This window comes from Choristoneura fumiferana, chromosome 18 (genome assembly GCF_025370935.1).
Source record: "Choristoneura fumiferana chromosome 18, NRCan_CFum_1, whole genome shotgun sequence".
NCBI lineage: Eukaryota > Metazoa > Arthropoda > Insecta > Lepidoptera > Tortricidae > Choristoneura > Choristoneura fumiferana.
The window spans coordinates 14960311-14985305 of record NC_133489.1 but is presented as its reverse complement, the minus strand read 5'-3'; the positions used below and the strand labels follow the sequence as shown (position 1 = coordinate 14985305).

The following is a 24995-nucleotide window of genomic DNA, read 5'->3' as shown; positions in this document are numbered from 1 at the left end:
GCTCACTCGGATCGCTCTTATAATGAAATTTAAATTTAATGAGCTCATTCAATGAAGCCAGACCACAACAGCCCATTGTTGTTGACATTGAATGGTATGTACTAACTTTCTTAACCTCACTATGTCATAATCTTATAAAATTTCAACTGTAAAGTTATTCTTTATTGTTATTACATATCAAGTACATTTATACTCAAATGTTTGTGTAAGCTAAAACCCATTAAAATTCATTTCTACTCTAACTTCAAAACTACTCTTTCTGTTATTTATTTCTTTCTTTTATTTACAGAAAGTGTTGATAGTCTAATGACAGATGAGCGCTGAACATCACTATATTCACACATACTTGAGCATGGATTGAACTAGTGTCTACCTCTCACGATTTGAACTTGTGTGCACTCCTGCTACATAATCAAGAAACTATTCTCACTCTAACTATTACCGCTGTCCGCAGACATCTTCCTCTTAATAAAATAATTTAAACGCTTTTAGGTGCTATGATTAATTGTTGGTATATGTTTTATTTCTTTACCTAAACCCTCTACTATTATCATTTCATTAATTACTCAATCATTAATTTGGTAAACTATTAATAAAACAATTATCTCAACTTTCATATACCAACAAAGCGACCCCGTTAGTTATTACTGATTTGTTTATACCAAACATTTACAAGTAAAACTTAATGTAATAAATTGTAATTGACTTTCCTGCTTTCCTCTCATAAATTAAATTCTAAAGTAACAGATTTTTACTTTATGTTAATTTCTGATCTGTAAATCTATCATATATTACTGTTTTGCTTAGATCAACTTCTATTCTCTGCGCTCTACTTTCTAGGCATTGTGACTAAAAATACTATTTTACTCATGACTAATCTGATTAAAGCAAAACTTCTCATTATACTAATCCTGAGTAATTAATACATAATTCATTTCCCCTATTACTTAAGAATGTCTGGGCAACCGAGCTTTGCTTGGGCTTAAACTAAAATATTGCTATCTCTCTCTAACTTTTGATGTATGAAATGACGTTTGACCGGTATTTTTTCATATCTAAAATGGCGTCTTGTTTCACGTCTACGCATGCGCATGTGTGAAGTCTGGCCCTATACCACGGAAGTGCAAAACTCGAACCTCGCATGTTGCCGTCCCGCTGATGCTTAAGTCATTTATTATGCGAGTAAAAGAGACAGTGCGATACGAACTTTGATTTTCGTAGTAGCCCTGTACACGCCCTGTAATTCTAACTTCTGTCACCTCGCAACAAAAGCAAACGCTACTTTTATTTGTGTTTCGAATCCGCTTAGCTCTCAAATCTGATATTACTAAACTGTCTACGCTACTTCTAATGAAACAGATGACTATTCATTACTAAGGCCGAAGAAAACAGTGCATCGATTACTCCTACATCACGCCTAGATCGATTGATCATTGCAGCTTATAACCAAGGGTGGACCCTCGTCTTACTTCTGTGAATATTCGTCAATCAAGAATAACCTATCTTAGTGTTTTTAGTGAAGTGAATTAAAAATAGGAAGTGCTTACGACCGTCTTCATTTCGACAAGAAGTTCTTTATGTTGTGACGCTAATTTATTAAATTATAAACTATTCTCAAGTTATTCCTATCTCCATACTGCTATAACACTGATTATAATCATCATCATCATCACCCCAGCCTATGCATATCCTACTACTAAGCATACAGGTCTCCTCTCAGAATGAGAGAGCTGATTCTCTATACTATCACAACTTTAATTCAAATTAATCTCAAACTCCATTTCACGAACAGCAAATTGTGGCAGTCTAAAAGAACAACCACTGTTTTAGAAAACTACTGATTTTATGCTATATTACCTATCTTTTACTTACTACAATCTATATCTAAATTAATTCTTGAACTCAAATCTTTTTATTTACAACACTTATTATTATTTTCATCTATGTTATTAATTAAATACTCATTTTGGTCATGATTTTCTTTCTACTTTTGTTTGTATTCTAGCTCACAGCTTTGCAAACTGTAAACAGACTATGATTAAACTAACACCAAACTCTAAATTACTTAAGTAAATTAAATTAAGTTCTTCCTGGTCATGGCATACCATATTGTAATAGTCTGCTGCTGGTAGTAATAATAGGTGATATAATAAGTATTTCTTTTATTATCTTTAATTGTACTTGTATTAGCTGCCCAACGAATACCCACCTACTCAGTGTAATCCAACTCGAAGGTCGCACTAAGACTTAAGCCATTTATTAATATGCGTTCCCTGCGTTATGGTTAAAAGTATATAAGGAAAAACTAATTTTGGCACTGACGGCATCAAACGCTCCTGGCGATGACCAAAAAATCAGACTACTTCCCGATACGAATCGATAATTAATTTCTACACGCCACAGGTTTTTGCCATGGAAAAAAATGAGAACACGAAAATTGTATCATAACATGAGATGAAAAAAAGGCTATTCATCGTTTAGTTTCTGGGCATATTGCAATAGCTGGCCCTGAGCTAAGGTCAGCACGGGTATTGACAATGAGTATTCAATATCTGCTCATGCCTCATCAAGCAAAAACAAAACGCCAGTGATAACATCACCGTTAATTGACAAAATGCGTGAGAACTGTCAAAACGTATGATATTTTTTTGTTTCATCATGACGTTTGACATTGGCAGGTGATATATCTAACCATTCAATAAGCAAATGTTCAATGGACTACTTATCAATAAAATGTATAATACAAACAATTTGAACAGAACTATTAAAACTACCTACTTGTAAATTAAAACTTTTATCTTAATTTGATTTTAACGTACTTACTATAAAATCACGGAGCTCTATTGTTTAAATATTTTCATTGAATAGTTAACGTTGTAATAATTTTTTATATTTATCTTTGCTTCTTTCGTCCATTTTGCGTCGGAGTCCATAAAACTGGAGTTTAACGTCATAGTAGGTAGAGATATTCTACGAGTTCCGATAAGTCGGTCTCAAGAATATTCGGGATTTTAAAACATTCAGACAGAACTAATTTGAGGACGTTTAGTCATCAGTGTCATCACATTACTCAATCAAAGTGTAGTGTACTCGTATGGTGAGTACACTTTATTTATGAAACATGTCTCGGCTTAAACGATCTAAAATTGGTAGAATCCCGGCGCGTAGTGAAGGCGACGGAATATGGGTCCAGCGAAATGGGTTCTCCGCACGGCATCGTATAGGTTGCTATGACTAGTCTAGATAGTCGAGTTACTTCACTGATTGTGAGGTATTAATATGGTATGATATGATATACCCATGGGACCGGTACGCTCGCAAACTTGATGCGCTACGGAGATGTTATCAGAAACTACTTTTATAGGCTATTGATAGCTATTTACAAACACTAATTAGCCCTTACACGAAACAAAAACCAAACCGTTTATTTTTTGTTAAAACCATGATTTACTGCATTGGTGATTTAATTAAAGGAAAAATTAACAAAAAGAACGGTTTTTGGTAAGGACTAGTGCATGTAAATAGCTATCAATTAACGAGCTCTGATTACGTCTCCGATGTCACCCTGTATGTTGATTGTGAGATTCCGTATGAAAACGGCTCTTTTTTAACCCGGGTTGTTTAAAAAGAGGGGTGTTATAAGTTTGACCGCTATGTGTGTCTGTGCGTCTGCCACTGTAGCTTAAACAGGTGGACAGGTTTGCGGTTTTTTTTCTATTTTAAATCAGGTTTTTTAGCGATGATTCTTAGACAGTTTTCATCAAAATCGGTTCAGCTGTTTTTGAGATATTGAACTTTTTTATAAAATCACACGATCTAATTAAAAATCTTGATAATTCCAATAAATCCCAGCAAAGTCCAATGGTCGGCATTGATTAAGTTATTAATAGGTACGTAACTAATCCTAACCGTTAAAATTAAGCAGTATCATTCATTACAGTGCGTTAATTGTAAATAACTGAATAGTTAAATAGACAGTAATCAACCGTTAGACTAGAGATTATCTCCACTTACCAGGTAAACATGATAATTCCGCACCAGTTAATAGGTATGCGGTAAACAATACAGCTGATAGTCCCAGGAGCCGGGGTGTTTGACCGGTCACAACGAATAGTTGAATCCACTGACCCCCTAACAGAAGACTCGGAGCCGGTTCTAGCGGCGTTACTTATGTAAACACAAGTGTAGAAAGACACGGATATAGGATTAAAAGTGTACCCGAGAGTCGGTCCCGTTACACTAGCGTCGAACAAAAACTGGTATCATTAAATGAAATGTCTGTCTAATGTATTATTTTTATCAGGAATAACATTGATGTCTTATTTGAATAACTGTATTAAGTATATGTTACTCACCCTGCTATAAAGTTTTCGATTCAGATATCAACCAATAATACTGACTATATAAATTATCTGTATTTTTTTATTTACTGTGACGGTCCCTAAGATTATTTTAGTCGGTAAATGAAAATAATAAATATCACAATCGCATTTTTTTTTATTACTAGCCGTGAATTTGGTCAAATACCTAAAAGATGAAAATTTTGCCCGATGGGTATTTTTATATTATCGTGATTGTCATCCTACTAATATTATAAATGTGAAAGTTAGTGAGTGAGTGAGTGAGTGAGTGAGTATGTTGTTACTTTTTCACGCTTAAACGGCTGACGGATTTGGATGAAATTTGGCGGAAAGTTAGTTTATAACCTGGATTAAAACATAGGATACTTTTTATTCCAATATTCCCACGGGATAGGGATAAATCTCGAAATAACAACCGCTGGGCTTAGAGTCATGAAATTTGGTATGTAGGTAGTTGACGTCTGGAAACACATAGGCAACTTTTTGACTCGATATTCCCACGGGATACCTAGGGATAAAATCTTGAAATAACAACCGCTGGGCTTAGAGCCATGAATTTAGTGTGTAGTAGCTGAACCTCTGAAATAACACATAGCTACTATTTATTCCGATATTCCCACGGGATAGGGATAAAATCTCGAAATAATAACCGCTGGGCTTAGAGTCATGAAATTGGTATGTAGGTAACTGGACATCTGGAATAACACTTAAGTGACTTTTGACCCGATATTCCCACGGGATAAACTAGGGATAAAATCTTGAAATAACAACCGCTGGGCTTAGAGCCATGAAATTTAGTGTGTAGGTAGCTGAACCTCTGAAATAACACATAGGCTACTATTTATTCCGATATTCCACGGGATAGGGATAAAATCTCGAAATAATAACGCTGGGCTTAGAGTCATGAAATTTGGTATGTAGGTAACTGGACATCTGGAATAACACTTAAGTGACTTTTGACCCGATATTCCACGGGATAACTAGGGATAAAATCTCGAAATACAAACACTGGCTTAGAGCCATGAAATTTGGTATGTAGGTAGCCGGACGTCTGGAATAACACGTACGCTACTTTTATCCCGAATTTCACGGGATAGTTTTGTAACTAAGGGACCCCATACATCCGTGTATTATTTGTTATTATTATTTTGTAATTTTTTCTTTAATTGTATACTTACTGTAGTTTTAAGTATTTTTTGTACTTATTTTATTTTGAAAAAATGACTTTCTGCCAAGCTTCTTGCGGCGCATTCTTCTTGGCAATGATGGTCTTTCCGAAAGTGCTGGTATTTAAAAAAAATTACGTGTAAAGTGCCCATTGCGGCCTATTTACTGAATAAATGATATGAATTTGAATTTGGATAGGGAAAATTTTTGAAATTTTAGCACTGGGTTTAGAGTCTTGAATTTTGTACAGTTATTCACAACACAACCTAAATGAAGACCACGATATAAATTTGGAAATTTCCAGGGGAATTTTGTAAAAATCCCGAATTTCAATTGCAACTACCAGCGAATAGTTTACGCGTGCGAAGCCGCGGGTAAAAGCTAGTGTTAAATAAAATACTGGTCGTTACATTTGTGATTAAATCAAGATTAAATGCTAAACCTATTTAAAAACTAATATTCCTTTTTTTCGCACGTTGATGGCGACATTGCAAGTTTATTTTTGGCAGCCAGTGTTTATTATAAAATCTCAACAAAACCTTTTTTGAGATGATTTTTGTAGAAAAATAAAGTCTCTTTCTAATAAAAATGTTATTTGTGTCACAAGGGAGTAAAATGGTGTATTTACGGCGAGGGCGTACATTGAATCCAGAATGTAGCGAAGGATTCTGTAATTGAATCCTGAGCGTAATGAGGGATTCAAGTGTTAACGCCAAAGATTAAAATAATTTTGCTCCCGAGTGGCTCATACAACTTTTCACATCGAGCATTAAGAAACTTGAAAAAAAAATTACGGCTTTACGTTGGCTTTAATTATCAACTTCAAAAAATAGCATTTGCAATAAAATACTTAGAAAAGCCTTGAACAGAAAAGTTGCACTTTGCTTCCTCTCGTCAGGAAGGAAAAGTTACTTTTCTGAAGGAGAGGTGTGAAAAAAATATTATCATAGTTATAAATATTATAAAACTTAGATATTTATGATGATTTGTGATGATTTTTATTAAGGCAGAGCTTTTGAAGCGTGTTTTCTGTGAAAATTTGGTGTTTTATATGCGAGGCACAATCGCCATGCAGCGTTACCACTGCGTCGTATTGATTCTATTCACCGAGCTCCGAGAAAGGAACACTACTAAAATAACAATGGGATTAGGGTAATAGACTCCAATCATAACCAATTAAAGCATACAGTCATTTTTTAAAGTTTTTTTCTACTCGTGTAGTACAATGTGCTACTTACGATATATCGCTATCGGTAATCCAATGAGGTGCATTGTGTGATCGCAACTTTGACATTTTATTACATATGACATAAGTATTTCATTTGACATAAGTATGAAACGTTTCCCAATGTTCTTTTTCGCACTGTAAATGGCGCGAATTAAAATTAAAAAATGGCCAACAGCCATTCTATTTTATTTACTTAATTATTGTTAAATCGACTTTATACATTAATTAAAATATGTTTACATAAACAATTATTGAACTTGAAACTTACATAATGGAGAATAAATGAATTTTACAGTTATTATTAAATATTAATATTTCAACATTATTTAATTTGGCTGTATCACCTAAAGTTCCCGGTCCATTCTAAGGTTGTAATTAGTGGAAAAAAAACGTTTCAAAATAGCGGGAATTTGTTTTGCTTTTGCACGGAGTTCTTGAAAGTTGAAAGAAATAAAAGAGTTAATCACTATATAAATTACTTTTTATCTAAGAGAATGTGTGACTTCGGTGAATTAAGTGAAATTCTGCATCACTTAAACTTACTTACTTTTTTTTTGTTATTCGGCTTCGCCTCATGTCATAAACTCGCACTCGTGTCTCAATGGCCCTTATTATGATACAATTGCATAAAACACTATTAGAGTACGGCAGCTTTATAATTCGTCAGCTAGAATTTCCAACGAACAGACTAAAAGATTAGGGCAACTACGGATACTGGGTAGATCATTATCCCGTGGAAAATTCAAACAACTCGACCTTTCCAGCTTATTTCACAAAGACAACCTTTTTGCAAAGTTTAATTTTTATAGATTTACCTTGTATGTCCCAAGTAATGTTTATAATAATTATTATAAAGCTTACATTCGCGGCTTCGCTCCAGTGAGAGAATAAAAAATTAGGTTTTTCCCAATTCGGTGTGAATTTAGAAAAATCTCTTTAGGTAATATATTTTTGTTTCTTCGCGCAGTGACTATGAAGTGCGCCGGCGAGTGACACAGCACTACGCGGCGTGGCGATGCACACAATGGACACAATGGGCTACGGCCACAAGAAGTACCGGCCGCCGCTGTCGCCCGCCAGCTTCTACCAGCATGACATGTACTCGCGTCCCACCACACTCCGCCCTCAGGTAAGTGCCTTACTTATAAAAAGTAAAAGAGAAATTGTAAAAATTAACCATAAGAGGGTTCGAGCGTTTACTCCGTATGATTTTCGTGGGCACATTTTTGTTGACATGGTAGAAGATTCTGTTACAGTTTACTTACAGGTTATCATTAGAATACAGAAATACAGGACGTCTATAAAATTATCGAGAATGTTATCAAATTCTACAGCCTATTCATTAAAAAATGAGACCACGAAAATGAGGCGGTTAAACGCTCGTGGATTGTAGCGATTTCTGTGAAGACAAATAAGTAGTTGAGGCATAAAAAATAGCTGATAGACAAATTCATAAAGTCTTTAAGATTATAGTTTTTTTTTCGATACTTACTTATTTTCTGTTGGATTTATACCGCGATGAATTTTTATCTCGGTCTGCACAACATCAATCAACCCGCAATTTCATATACCTGTGATAATAATTTCATATAGCTGCGTCAAAATATCGGGTTATCATTAGAAGTTAATCAAGATCTTCATGAATGTATGATTAACCGTGGCTCATTTAAAACTGTTACTTATTATAACTTTTCGTGTTCAATTTCAATGTTGTTCAAAAATAATGATTTATCATTGTGTGGCCTGTATAGCGTCGATTTGTTTGATTAACCTGTCGGTTTTGTCTGATCGGACAAGCGCAGGTCAATACGCAATGACCGGAACTGTCAGTTGACAATAGAGGTCACTGCGCCAAAAAATACTCGTTATATCTAAATTATTATTAAAGCTGGCGGAATACTTCACCAAACCATAGTTAATTTGTCGCAAACATCGACCAATCAAAATTGTATCTATTGTAATCGCCTTTAATTTAACCTCAGCAATTTTACATATCTACGAAATGTAAGATAATTCAAAAATAAACTTAAAATCGATTAAATACCTACTTAAGTACCTCCTATTTTGTCGCGGAATTTTATCAGATACTTACCGGCTGTTACCTGCGCCATCGTCTGACATTGGAGAATACATTTTTCGCATCGCGCGCCCTCACTTGTATCGCCCTCTTATATCGTCCTTATTCTGGTCTTCTAATGTGATATAATGCAAAATTTAATGACAGCCGCTTCAGTAGTTAAGGTGTGAAAACGCAACAATCAAACTCACTTTCGCATTTATAATATTAGTAAGGAAACAAAAATTCGAAAAGTAGAACCTACGAGTATCTATGTAACTGGAAAACAGAGTTTTTACCACTATTTAGTGGGTGAGTTCATGCATTCTTCTTCTGCGCATTTCCATTTTGATTTGTTTAACTAAATTAACTCATAGTGTGTTCTTCCATATAATTTTCGGAACGATATCAGATCAGTGATCGGAGCTGCGTTATTCCGTGCTAGGGCCGTGGGTCTGTCCCGTTACCCGCTCAACGGTACCGGACAATGATCGTTAAAATGGTATAAAATCGTCCACTATGATTCTCAATCTCAGTAGTAAAAAAGAAGAGTTAAGCCATCTGGAAGATAGGACCATTCTTAATCAGTTTCTTCGATAGGTCTGGAATATGACAACATACTCCGTTACCTAAACTGAATATATTGTCTATGAATGTATAAAACATAAATAAGTATTCGTTTTATATCAAGTTAGCTATACAAAACGAAAACGAAAACTTTCATATGAATTTAAACTAATATCGTTAAGGTGTCCAACGTTTTAGATTCCACCCACCTACGTGTGTAAATTATAATCTTTATCGAAAAGTTTTAATAGAACAGTTTTCGGTCAAATGACAATTCGGCCAATCGACATATTCTACCAATTGTTTTGCTGAATTAAAAACACATTTTTTTAAATAGTGTAAATTAAAAACTAAAATTTTAAGTTAAAAAAACTTTAGTGGCGTAAGCTGGTTTAAGATTCTGTACTCTTTATAGGTAGTCATTCACGATGACGATGACACGTGGTTCTTATTACAATGTCATTAATGGCAAATTTTGACAAAATCTCGTGTCTCGTGGATGGCACTAGGTATAATCTTGTAATCATTTAAGTATTTTATTTATTTGGCACAAACATAAAATACATAAGGCCTTATTCTAAAGTCACTTACAATATTATGCACCCTGGTAGGGTATAGCCATTTAAAATTAACTTAAAAACTATGGTGAAACATGACCTGTCATGACATGTCACAATCGCAAAACCATAAGCATCAAATATGAATAAGTAATTCAATGATAATAACGAATCTCGTGGGAAAATCGCAACTTGACGCTTTACTTGTATACCTACATATATGAAGGTACATAGGTTAGGTAATTAACCAACACGTAAGTTATACTGTACGTTAGTTACTTTATACTGTAATATATAATTGTTGGGTATTTATAGAAACAGTGCTGGTATATTCGTATTGTGACAAGCGAAAACGCACGAAGGTGTATTAATTTTTTTTTTCGGTGTTTAAGAAATAATTATATAAATATATCTTACTGCGGGTCCGACTAATGACATTCGTCTCAGATAATATCAGGAGCGGCATGATCGTCTGTAGACCAAGCTCTTTAAAATTTTGTAAAAAAATTACATTCGAACGTTACATAAAGAACTTACTAAACAAGTAGATAAGTATGTTCAAAAACACCTTAATTACGTACAGCCGAACCATTTGATTTTTGCCCTATCGTAGATAGAACGTTCTCATAAATGATTTTACATAAAGACAATGTGCTGTCACTACGAAAAGTTCCACTGAAGGTCACGTTTCAGTTGGATTAACACGACCGAGTCTTGCAGGATAAGATAAACAAGCGAAGAAATAGTACGAGAACGATTCCTTGTTCAAGTCGGCTCGGGTCGTAAATCATATTCTCAATTTTTGTATGAACACATTCGGTGTCGAACAAATAGGTAGTAAATCTTCGTTTAAAGTAGTTTCGTGATTGTATAATAAATAAAGATACAATAAAACTTTTCGCGGAAGGCACGAGGAGGAGTATGGAAAAGGAATCGTGAATTACGTATAATGGTTGCCGGAAGTTTGTTCCTAACACCCATGTTAATTTGTCAAACTAATATGATGTTACCTTCAAAATGTGTGTACTTTATTTAACTAGACACGTATCAAACATTGTCCTTTTGCGCCTTAAATTAGTAAGGTTATGTACACGACTGTATTCCAATAAACAACACTCAAACTACCCAGTAACCTAGTTGGCATGGGTGACGTGAATGGAAAGGAGACAACGTTTTAACAATCTATTAAACCATATCAGTGTGAATGACTAATAACCACGAACATGGGTCGTGCTAACGTCTTTTTTGTGGTACCTACTACTATTGGGAAGCACAGAATGGCGGAGTAACTTAGATATCGTCTTATTGCGATACGCTCTAATGTAGCAAAATGTAACGTTTAATAAACATGAAAGATAACCAGAGCAAAACAGCATTTGCAGTTAACACTAGCTAGGATTCTAGAAAATTGTGCTAACCAAACTCTATGCTTATGAAATTTTATGCTTTAACGTACTTAGTTTATTTTTTATTGCATCCACTTTTCTCATAAAAAAATATTGGGTCAAAGTATAAATGTTTAAAAATTACCCCTCAATTTATAAATATCGAATCTGTTATTTGAATAAATAAAAAACAGGTGAGTCAATATAACAAGAAATGAATGAATAAAAAATTGTTAAGCCCGCTAATGTTTTGTAGAGTAGAGAGGTAAAGCCTCTATGCGCTCTTATTATTTCATTTAAGGATGCGTCGATGCATAACTAATTTTGTTTTACAGATCATTGATCAACCTAGGGAAGTTAACAAAAAAATCTAATCAACAAATCAATAATTAGTATAATTTTAATGAGTCGGTACGCTATCGATCGATGAGCGGACGCCGATTGCGTGGTGTCGGTGTCGTTCACCGTCGCGACCGTTACTCCGATCTGGACGATATCGAATCACTTTAACATTCTTCATTTAAATAACTCAGAATCATAAATCCTGTTACACAGGCCGGTAGCACAAGCTTATTTGAATCACTGCGTTCTCTAAAAATCACTCATTTACACAAAAACCTTTTTCACCTCAGCACCTCAAACAGGCAGGTTTTGCTATGAGAAATCAGTGAGCAAAATCACATTTTGCTCACTCCGTGAGACAAAGTAACTTTTTAATTAATAATATAATAATCCCAGCCTATATACGTCCCACTGCTGGGCACAGGCCTCCTCTCAGAATGAGAGGGATTGGGCAGTAGTTCCCACGCGGGCCCAGTGCGGATTGGGAACTTCACACACACCATTGAATTGCTTCGCAGGTTTGTGCAGGTTTCCTCACGATGTTTTCCTTCACCGTAAAGCTCGTGGTAAATTTCAAATGTACTTTTTAATTATTATGTTTTAAATGCTGAGTACAGTGTTGGGTCTACTCACTAAATTCCAAATATTTGAACTTTACTTTGATCTGTCATTTCACTTCAACACGAAAAAAGCGAGAGATAGGATCAAATGTGTTGATTACAATCTTAAATTAAATCTATGGTATTAAAAATATATCGATACCTAATAAATTACATGAAAACGAAATATTTTTAAAATGTAAATTTTCCCGGTCTTTTAATACAGTATGCAACCTCGTTGCACGAAAGCCGCTTCTCTTGTTTTTTTTTTATAAAATAATTCCGTATAGTGCCTTTACAGTTGGAATAAATAGTTGTTAAATTGAATGAATTTGTAACAAACCTAGCTGTAGTAGAAATCTTAATAAAATCATATTTAAAGGTTTAATAATAGTTATAATAAATTATAAGTTTATTGTTCAACCTTTTTAATGACGCCAAGATGAGGCTTTATGCAGTATTAAAAAATAATTATGACATATTTTACAAGAAGTTCTAAGTTCAAATTACAATACATGTTATGAGTATGAGATTTGTATTGTACTTACCGGACACTTTGTTTATGGTTTTAAATGTGATTATTATATTTATTTTCTAATAATCGGATTATAATTAAAAAAATGTGTTTGTTTTGTAAACAGGTAGGTATATGTGGTTTTATTCTTATGTTACATTTAAATTATGTTCTCGCTGCTGAGGTGAAAATTTGTATGTGTCACACGAGACCAAAGTTTTTTTGCATCTCGTGCGTTTGAATCCCTTGCTGCTCTCAGGATTCTAACCTAGAATCACTCGCTCACGCTCGTGATTCAATTATAGAATCCTTCGCTTACTCGGGGTTCAAAATCAACACTCGCAACAAAAAACAACTTTGTTCTTGTTGCACAAATAACTATTTATTCAAAAACAGTGACTTTATTTTCAATCGATTTAAGGTAAACGTACGAGTGCTCGATACGCTAATTCCCTATAGACGTCATCCTGCTGTCGTCTCTATTACTAATGACATAAGATTAAAGATGCGAACTATTGGGACCGTGACAAGCACTCGCACGTTTACCTTATTTCATTTTAAATGACGTAAAATGACCCCAAAATTCATTTAACGCAAACAGTAATAAATTATAACTATAATCAAATAAAAGCATTGATAGTAAGCAAGCATTGAAAGTAAATATTGTCAAATGCATCAGATGGGTGTCAAGCTGAATCGGCCCTTTTCATGTTTTGTTTGTGTTTGATAGAAAGTTTCCTATTGTTAAAATGTAACGGTATCTTCTCTTATTCTTAGGTAGTCTAAGTAATAAATTGAATCTCATATTTGTTCACAATTTATTTGTGGTGTACACAGAAACCTACATTTGTAAATCAGAATATTAAAATTGGTTTAGAATATGAGTGAGTAACTTCTTACCATCAAAATAACTTGTGACCGATTTCCAATACAATCAGAGCGACCATAACTCATTGAGAATCGATTATGGGATGAAGAAATAAAACAAGTGAGCGATCTCATGCTCTAGTGAGCTACATCGCCGCAATTCGAACTGTCATTATCGGAGGTGTCGCTCCCGCCGCGACGCGGGCACCTTAGGTACCTCGCTGCCATAGCACGCCCTAACAACGACCATAGAGAGAACACTCGAATTTAGGTGGATTTTCACATTCCGAGTACTTAAATCAAACAAATTCTTCGTTAGGTAACTTTGTTGTTTACTTTATTAGCTCACAAGAAATGCGTGACTATCTTTATGTTTAACCTCAAGTAGATCAATCATTTCCATTTTTTTGTTAATAATTTTATTTATATTTTAGACGCTCAATATCAAGTTCTGTTCATACCTTTACGTAGTCACGCCACATCTTCGTGAATTACAGTACTTTTGCGGGTGACGTTCAAAGTAGCGCTAATTCTTAGCACTGAAAACTTTTAATTCGCTTAGAAGAACTTACTGGCCTGCTACTAACCACCCATCTACCTAAGTTACAGTCCTCTAAGTTCAGTAAAACACGGCATCGTCTTAAGAACATACTACGTTAAACTGCTGGTTTAGCAGGAGTACTAACATTACATTTAAATGAATTGAAAAATCCTAGGTAAAAACACAATAAAAGTGATTTAAATCATAGACCGCACCCAGAGTTTGTTTTGCGAACAGTGCCTTATCTAAACATAGTTCACCTGGGTGTAACGTGAGGGTGTAACGATAAAATAAGCGTTGCTCCTACTTAGGATGCAGATGCGCTTGCGCTTCGCGATGAAATATGGTAGCGAAGCGTGCTCCGCCGAGCGCAGCCGCGCGGCACGCGTGAACTCATCTGCTGCTGCCGTTGCAGAAAAACCCAGGAAGTGTGCCCCGAGCCTAAGTGATGCTGCTAATGAATAATGATGAATCGACTTCCGCGTATACATGTAATTGGCCGAGTCGTGTGCGCGCGGGCGCACCACGGCGCCCCGGCAGCTCCGATATTGTTTGTAGCAACGCTGCCACCTGACCGTGAAGACACGCGCTACTAAATACAGTTTACCGCTATTATGTAATAGCTTATGATTATTAATATTTTTGCTATAATTATATTAGTCGAGATCATGCAACCGTTTGGAGATGAACGGCCTCCTGTTATTTATTATTGGTATTCTAACCTAAGCAGTGGGAACGGAAATTGTTTATTAAGATAATAAAATTATAAAAAACATATAAAAGAACATGGGTAAATATCGCAAAATCAACTGGGTAGAGCCGCACCATCATCGAAGCCAAATAATTTGGCTAGTGGCTTAAATCGGTGCCGTAGTGTACCGCGAATGTACATGCTGGTGGGACGGATTATTGAAATAATAATGCGTGATCTTAGCCAACCCATTACTAGTAATCTTGCTTAATGTTAACCAATTTTAAAAAAAGATTTACATTCCACGTTGAAACGAATTCAGGCGATTTCCAGAAGATTTTCAAATAAGTACATATAGGTACCTACCTACAGAACTTACCATAAATAAAATGTCTATACGTTGTAATTCCCTTTCCCCTCCCCTCGAACTGACTTTGACTGAATTAATGAAATACTTAGTCGTAATCAGAAGGAAAAACATTTCGTTTAAATATAAAGTCTTTTGCCTGGCATTTGTTGACGTTTTAGAGCGCTTTCTTTGATCGCTTAGTCACTTAGCTCTAAGAAGATTACTCAGAGAAAGTATTTTTGCAACGAAAGGCCATGTTCGCTTTGTTTTACTGAAGTGGCTATAATAAATAGGTATAATTACCATTGTCCGGGAGCGTTTCAGTCACGAATGTTTGATCACACAATTGCTTTTTGCGGCCATTAACAAATTTCTCAATGGCCGGGCTAACGAGGAAGCATTTACGAAGTACGGAGTAAAATGCCTTATTAAGACCATTGTGAAAAAAATCGCACGCGCATTGTCCGAGTGGCTGTGATGGCTGAGCCGGAGGTCAGGAGTCGCGCAACGGTTCTCTCCCTCTACTAAGCGGTATTTTTAAGTCAATGATCTTAACTGCGAAAGAATTTTCCATAGAAATTACTCATAAAAATGATCATTAGGTATAAACAGCTTAGGACTTTCCATTCTGCTTGAGAATGCCAAAAAAATGTCGCATCCAGTAAATGTTAATCCATGTAAAAGATGTAATGGGTCTTTTTTTAATTAAGTAAGTAGGAATCAGATATTTTTTTCAAGGTAGGTTTACAAAATATTTAAATGTTTGTAATAACTCGCTTCTTTGTGTTTTGATGATCCAATTAATACATTTCGATATTTTTGAATGTGTGGTTGTGACGTAAATTATTTCGTCAAATCAAATAACAAGGAGCCTGACCTAACCTACATTACTATACCGAGGTAGAGTGTACGCCTTTCACAGAGTCACTATCTCGCAAACGAGCAAATTTTCCTCCCTCAGTCGGTCAGTTTCCAAGGCACGAAACGGTAACAAAGCTGCTTATATATCAGATGTGACATCCTTTTGTCGGAACTAATTGGAAGCTGGATATGAATTTTGAAGGCATCTGACTTATGACAATTAAAGAAATAAACGACTCTTTTCTCATTCCCGAGCTATATAACTAACTAGAATTGTCGATATAAAAACCAAATATTTATCAAATTAGGGTTAGTCAATTTGCCAGTAAGTAGCTTCAGAGATCCCGAATTCATAAACCAGTTTTTTGAATAAGCGGACTGGCCGTTGTGGAGCATTCATTTTGTCTGCAAATTCCATCTATGTGGGAACCGTGGGTTAGCCATTGATATAGCGAATTATTGAATGGTTGGTAGTCCTCCAAACAACGTATTTTATCAGTTTCACAAAATCGCTGTTCGAATAGAGAACATACAAGATAAGCGCGTGTTTGGTTAAGCTCATCCGAGCCCGTATCTATATTGAATCGAGCAGAGACGTGCACCGACTGCACATTCATTTAGATTTATTCGGTTACCTTTTTCTTTTCAATGCAAAATTATCACGACACGGCATGATTCCAAATGTAAATTTTATTATTTGACACTGAATCCAGTTTTTTTAACATATTAAACTTACCTTTTCTTTTGGATTTGTAAAAATAATTATTAAGTACAAAGTTCTTATCACAATAATCAAAATTCACCGAAAATATAGTTTAAACGTTCTGACCGCAAAATGATATTAAGAGCAAGATTACGTAAAAGGATTAAAATATCAACGAGCTAACCAGCCGTGTTGTATACACAAATAACTGCAAAGAGAAGAAAAAGTAAAAATCGTGCTGGCATATCGTTGCTGTAACGCGGAGTTACGTGGAGAGGTTTGCCTTGCACTTGGGCCGGGTTCTCATCTTCAGTGCAATAGCCGCAGCCGGCGGCGGGCCGGCCCGACTAGCATGCTGCGCGAATCGGGTCAACATATTAACCGCCCACGCACCTAACGTGTACTGTGAGCGAAGAATTTGCTTCCGCTGCTGTTCTGTTCATACGAATTGTTCACTGTTAAATAACTTCGGATATAAAAAATACAAAACATCTGCTAAGTAAATAAAATTTACCTCGTATAATTTGGGTACTTTGCGTGAATTGTAGAAAATTGTTATACGATGTTATGCGAGTAATTTAATTGTAATTAGACTTGTTCACGTTTAGGTTACGTTACGATACTATTTCTATATACCTACTGCCGGTTTCTCTGCAACATGGCTGGGCTAAAATCACGTTGTACATAAGTATCATGTCGAGCTGGTAAAGCTCGATCGTCGGAAGCGCCACACTAAGACAACAACATTTTCTTTGCATTTTGTTCTTAATTAATGTGTTTTGTGGCAACAAAGTGCTCGGTTATTTTATGCGATAAACGCTGCGTTAAGCGAAATGCGTTTGACGCCTATCAATTTTGTATCAGATAATACACGCGCTTGCCACTGCGCTCACCGCGTAAGAAAATGTTTATCAATTAGATTATTAGATGCAAATTGATGTGCGTCAAACGCATTGCGTTTAACGCAGCGCTTATCGCATAAGACAACCGAGCGCTTAAATGATTTCTTTCTTTCAGACGACTCACCATTAGACCTGTAATAAAGAATGTATCTTATAATATGTACCTATATAGCATTAATTACCTACTGAGTTAAGTAACGCCATAATGTAAGATTGTCCGAAATGAAGAAGCGCGGTAGTAGGTACAGGTAAATTAGTTTGGCATTAAACTTTTAACCAAACTAAAGTAAAGTTTAAAAACCTTTATATTAGTTACAGCATTTAAATATTTTTTCTGCATAAAGGCGCTCCTTGTTAGGTACCTACTCGAGTAATCTTATTGATTTACGCCTGCAGCCATAGAGAGGCTATTAGTTTTTATTTCAAGCCGGGTGAATCTAGTCTTACCTGACAACCTGTCCTGCAGCGTCCCGGCTATTTATACCCCGGGTCTCGACTGGACTCTAATTAAAATCTTCTTCGCAGTATTATATTGTAAGGCAACTCTCACTATGTTTTAACAAGACAGTCAACGATATTCTGGGCAAAGAATACTTAACTTTTTATCCTACGAGATCCCGAGGTCTCTTTATGAAAGTACAATAGAAAAAGACGGTATCTAAGGGTATTGCTCAGTTAAACCCTGCCTCGAAAGAAATACCTTAAGAGGTTCGGAATATTTTTGGAATATTCTGCGGAGTTAAAGAATATTTTAGAGCCACAAGTGGTTGCAGGAATTTGCATGATAATGAATAAGTATTTAACTACTTAGGTATTGTTTTAGTTCGTACAAGTATTATTTAGTAGTAAGAACAATAGAGTGGCATGCAAGGAAAGTAGACTTCAAGAGTGGGTCACTGGGTCCAGGCGGTCACCTTTCTCCTCGGCTGTTGGGGTAACAAAAAATGTATTTTCCAGCTGATTTCGTGACACCCACTGTTTGTTGCACTCACAGTAGAAAGTAAAAGAAAGTGTTTGGTTTCAATACAAATGATTCTATGAGATGCAATTGTTGTCTTCTGATTGTTGATTGCACTTTACAAATTTAAATGAGAAGTACTGGTTAAATCTAGTACTTATATTGATATATGACTGAGATCCGCTTGACACTTTCTCAAAATACCTACTACAGAGAGTGCATCAATTCAAATCAATGTGATTGAATCATCGCTGCCGCTCCACATAACAAGAAAGAAGCGGCTGAAATTTAGATACGCAATTCCGAAACCAGGACTAATCCCATTTAGAGCGTTCTCGCGTGAACGAAGCCATCACGAAAATCCGTGGCACGAAAAGGATTTGCGGAGCGGGCCATCGACAATAGCCATAAACATAGGCTGCGCGGGCGCGGGGCACTTGACCCGCCCGGGTTCGTTGCTCTGCTCGCGCGCCGCGGTCATGCTAATTAATTGTTACTCTAAAATCTATTATTTATCACATTTAAAATACATACCTACATATATTGACTATTTTAAGTATTCCGTTGAACAAATATAGTGAACGTATATTGATAGAATAAGAGCGAAATGAGGAAGTAAATATTGAAAGTTTCCTTTTTATTTAATAATAAACCAATTAAAGTTTACAGCGTTACAGTTTATACCAATGCACTGTAAATTTAAAAACATGAAAATAATCACAACACAAAATATATAGTAAAATTTTATATAAATCTAATGGCTATTCAAATATATAATAAGATCCCAAATGACATAAATCACTACATGTAAGTAAATAAATTTCAGAAAAAATGTGTTTCTATTCAATTAATGAGTTCCTGAATTATAATTAAACTTATGTATGTATTCTATAAGATTGCATATTGTAATTGTATATTAACCTTAGCTAATCTTTGCACCTATTATTGGGTAATAGTAAGATTTATAAGGAAAAAAATACCTAATATTAACAATATTTGAAGACGCGATTCTTTAAGATCTTTTTTTAAGGAAACAGGTATCCTAACCCTGCCGTCGCTTTATGTTTTTGAAATAATCATGTATGTAAGGAAGAACATATGTGATTTTCCCACTAACGTCGATAAGCCAAAGGCTACTAGAAGTGCAGGGAAGCTAAAGTTCCATCTTACAGACTGGCTAAAACCAAAAAGTCGTTTCTGGGAAATTGCATACGTTTTTATAATAAAATTCCAAAGACTATTATAAATGAAACGGATACAAAATTCAGATCTATTGTCAAGAAGACATTAATATCAAAGGCGTATTATAAAGTTAATGATTATATCATGGACAGGGATATTTGGAAATAATTCCGATCCGCATTAGCGATCCCTTCAAATAGCAAACCTACTGTGTTAAAAATAAAGTTGTGTTAAATACTTGTGATGTATACTTACATATCATTTAATAATATTATAAATCTGTTTAAAAAAAATATACCTCGTTGAGTTTCTTGCCGGATTCTTCTCAGCAGAGGTTTTTCCGAACCGGTGGTAGATTTTTTTTGACATTCATAAGTGCTTGTTATAGCCTAAATTGAATAAAGATATTTTGACTTTGATTTTGAATACTTTTACGAATATCAAGTACTTAATTGTAATATTTCTACGCCGATAGAGGTAGTTATTTTCATTTTTTTTTCATTTATTGTAATTTGACCATCTTTTGTACCATCTAAGAAATAAACAGATTACTTAATATTATTTTAGAAAATAACAATGCAATATAATTTCGAAAAAAAAAGTTATTATTAGTTAGGTATTTAGTTTATTGAAAGATCGCATCCCCAATTTTCATAGCTTACCTCATATCATTTTACTCTACTACTCGTAGATATATGTATGTAGTTAAAATATAGCTAAATGAATCTTGTTGTAATAGGCAGAAGGCGGTAATCAAGGTTACTAGACGGTTTATCTATCGGTATAAGGAGAAGACTATAATTCTCAAACAATGCAAATACCTATTAATTAGACTTAAATGGAATACAAATCATTATCTTATGGCGAAGACGTGCCTCCGGCTTTGCACTTTGCTTTTCTTGCACGTGCAATTTCAATACAGTCATTAGGTATTGTGAGTAATCATAGGGTAGGTACTTATAACATTTTATTAATTTGTGTCGAGGATTCAATTCTACTTATTATTTTTTTGTATCATTGGTTTTATGTTGCGATAAGTGATTCAAAAGCGACGCCCTGATATTCTGATAAAAAATCTTTCATCTATAACTATACCTACTTGTTGTATATTAATCTGTTTTTATAACGAAACAAAAGACGTATCGATACAACCTTAATGACGTCATCCACAGCTTATTCGGCCGTGATCATGACCCCAATCTTCTGAATTAGGATTTCTTAGCTGTCTCGCAAAATGGCACTTTATCGGAAATTATGTCTTCCTCTTACGAAGAACATCCATAAGCTACGAATACGTGTATGTGGTATTAAAAAACATTTCCAAAGGTGCTTTCAATTAACAAGAACTAATTTGTACAAAATTGTTTTTATTTTAATACCTACTGCAGCAAAATAAAATATAAAGTCATGCCTTACCGTATTTTTGTAATTCTACTCTATAAAGTACCGCATCCATTTTTATTGTCACGACTTTAGTAATCCTTTATTCAACGAATTCACAAAATTTCCATAAAGAGGGTCCAAAAAAGCAGTATCGGAGCTGGCAGGGGGGCACCGGGTAACTGACCGAGTCCTTGACCCACAAAAAGTGATGGTCACGGTCCTCGCCACTCTAAATAGACTTATAAGTATAATGAGATACGCTACAATAACGTTTTGGAAATAATTTGTGGGCGACTGCCTCTGGAGAACCTGATGAGAGAAAGTTTAGTTTCTTAGTTACTATGTTATGTGTAGGTTAGGTACCTACGATCAGCTCTGTTGTGATGTGCTGGTGTACGTAGGATTAAGTAGGACCTGAGACTTGATTTTCATTTTTTCGTATTTCAATGGGCTATCAAGGTTTCAAATCTTAAGTTAAAACAAATATATTTTACTACCGTTACAATTCTAAGAATAAACACATTATCCTCCCTTGCGTCGCACAGTCAGGTAAAAAGGTGCGTTAAATAACAATTACTTACATAATTTTTGTGTTCTAACTCGCATTAAATATTAAGTAGATATGCAAGCAAAATTCTAAGGATTTCTAAACAAACGGCTACTATTCCTCACACACAACGAGTGCATAGAGCTTTTGTTTCCGTACAATTAAGTGCATATCGGTCGGTAGGTACCGGAACCCTAAATAGACTAATTATTTTTAAAAGTCGCTGAACTAATGTTGTACAGTTTGAGGAGTACGATCTATCTTTTAATTATTTGCTCGTATTATAGGCCACACCCGGTAAAAGTAAATTAATACTTGTTTACTACCTAGTAACTACTAGTTATATATAATAGTTATATGAAATTAAATTAATTAAATATTTTCAACGTACAAAATTTAATTAAAATAGTCTATATTTAAGATTAAATTGATCCGTCTGATCTATCGATCCTAAATATTTGCCATGCCTCATTGCTAGTAAAACAAATAATTGTCACTGTGTGCTTGCACATTCAGTTTATTCTACATATTTTTAGAAAGTTAGTAGGTACCTAACCTGAGTACCTACCCTACTCGTGTGCAGGTATCAAATTGAAAAATATAAGTCATGATCAAATGTTTTTTTCGCGAACTAGTTAGCTCTACCTCCTCTAACCATAGGCTGTTGTTTCAATTTAAAATTATGCGTATTTCAAACTTTCTTGTGTTTAATACCTACCAACTGAAAATGTTAAATACGAGTATAAGTAGTCTTCATAAATTGGAGGTCCATGTCATAACTACTTTTGGCCACGTTCTTGCCGGCATGATTTTATTAAAGTTCGGAAACACAAACATTATTTGACCGTGTCAGAATGGAACCCATCACAGATATTTGTCACTAAAAATGTCCGAAACTCAGAGAGCGGTGAAGTGAACTGCAACTTTTACGTTTGATTACGAAATCGCATGCCATTGTTGTTCTTTTCTTTTACGAGATAAAAGTTAAAGCTTTGTCCGCTTGAAGTAAATCGTATAGCACAGCGTCGCGCGCGTGTGACCGTTACACGACACACTCGCGACTCGAGACACGATTCTTCTGCAGATTCTTACCAATAAACGTCCTATCACTTTCATACTATCCTATCTAGCAAGAGTTACCACTGTCGTTTTATTTTAAAACTTTAATAACTCGAGATACGGGCCTAGCTGGGATGATGGTGACGTAATTAAACATCACGTAGCAGTTTTACAGATTTGTGACGGAAACTAACATTCAAACATTCCTATACGGCGTGGAAGGTGAATCCAATTGAGATGATAAACTGCCGTCGGTGCGGTTGTTGTCCATAAAAGAGAAGTGATTTCCTATGTGTCTGAGGAATGCCACTCGATTTACGCGTCGGAGCAGCAATCAGAACTATCTTAAGCTATATTGAGCGACACATTCCTCACTAAGGGTGCATCCGCATTCAGGCGTAACTTACATTTTTAGGGTTCCGGAGCCAAAATGGCAAAAACGAAACCCTTATAGTTTCGCCATGTCTGTCTGTCTGTCTGTCCGTCCGCGGCTTTGCTTAGGGACTATCAATGCTAGAAAGCTGTAATTTTGCATGTATATATATATATATATACACTATTTTTTTATTGTACCATTTTGTCGGCATAGTTTATATATACAAAATGGTACAATAAAAAAATTCAGAAAAAAATCACCCACTTTACGTCTAGGAGGTACCCGAAAAAAATACATTTTTTAATTTTTTATTGTACCATTTTATCATCATTTTCTATAGTTTACATATATATCCGTGCAAAATTACAGCTTTCTAGCATTGATAGTCCCGCGCATTGTTTGTCCCGGACGGACGGACAGACAGTAAGACAGACATGGCGAAACTATAAGGGTTCCGTTTTTGCCATTTTGGCTCCGGAACCCTAAAAAAGGAAAAGTCTCGACAAGAGAGCATGGAATGTATGAATACACATATTCATTCGTTTTTATCATAAAGATTGTACCTATGTAAGTCATACACACTGTAACTGTTTCACTATCGACACACCAGCAATTGATATACTAACTCATCAATCGGTCATTGACATCGCAATGCTATTTCCAGCTGAAATATGCTTGGTCATCATGCAATTTTCGCTCCCGTCACATCGATAATCTTTTACTTCAACATAGTCGTAGTACGTTATGGATACTCAATAAATAAACTCGACGCATATCGCATCGCACACCCAACCGAACAAAGCGGCAATATGAAATGCCTTAGTTTACAGCAAAAATAAAAAAAAGGAAAATCGCTTGTACTTATTGCTTAAGTTTTTGATGAAATATTTAGTGTTTTGATGCAAGGCTACGCAGAAATAAATAAGCTATTATATGGTTTTGACAGATTAAGATAATATTTACATTTACATTTATTACATTATATGTATATAGTTTTTATATAATCAATCGACATTAGCCTTGATGTAGTTCAAAGCCACTACTCCAGTTAGTTGTGTCCGCGATTTTTTATGATTTATTAGAGACGTTTAGGTGTTCGCATGTCAAGATTTTTTACCACCTTGTTTAGATGGTACCTATGTAACGTAGGCTATATGATTCACGCGCGATGGCTATTAAGCAGCAGAGATTATAGTCTTTATTACAAGATACTTGGATCACCATGATTCATGTTGTTCACATAGACTCGTTGGCAGTCGTGTTTTGTTTTTGTCTTTGCCAACAAAAACCTTAGATATGAGCTTGAGATAATATTTATATACGTTTGTAAGAACTTCATAAAAAATGATAAGATTATCCACCGATGTGCAGATGTGTTTGCTAACTACATTTGCTGACATGAACCCGAAATTTGATAATAGGAAAAGGTAATTAATTATCTGCTGAATACTATCTTTAGTCAGGAATGTTATATGTTGAATTTTAATTTGGATTCAAAAAAGTCACATTTTGTGATTTTTCAGTAAAACTGTCAGAATATGTAAATCCTACTAATATATAAATGTGAATGTTTGTGAGTGAGTGAGTGAGTATGTTTGTTACTTCTTCACGCTGAAACGAGTGGACGAATTTCAATGAAATTTGGCAAAAAGTTAATTTATAACCTGGATTATTAATCTTTTATTTCATAATGACACATAAATGATTACAAAGTAAATTACACTGCCAAACTGCGTAGCAGTTTGTTGGCAGTTCGAATGCTCTGGAATTCTTGATACACTTGTGTCTTACATCTAATTA

General features: G+C 35.1%; 1 protein-coding gene across 1 annotated transcript in view; it reads left to right on the top strand.

Annotated features, from left to right (window-relative positions):
* LOC141438121 (uncharacterized) overlaps positions 1 to 24995 on the top strand; it is a 61949-nt gene that overhangs the window by 9568 nt on the left and 27386 nt on the right. The window contains 1 exon segment of the mRNA XM_074101815.1: positions 7724 to 7885. Coding sequence (XP_073957916.1) covers positions 7772 to 7885 — 114 coding nt within the window. The 5' untranslated portion in view covers positions 7724 to 7771.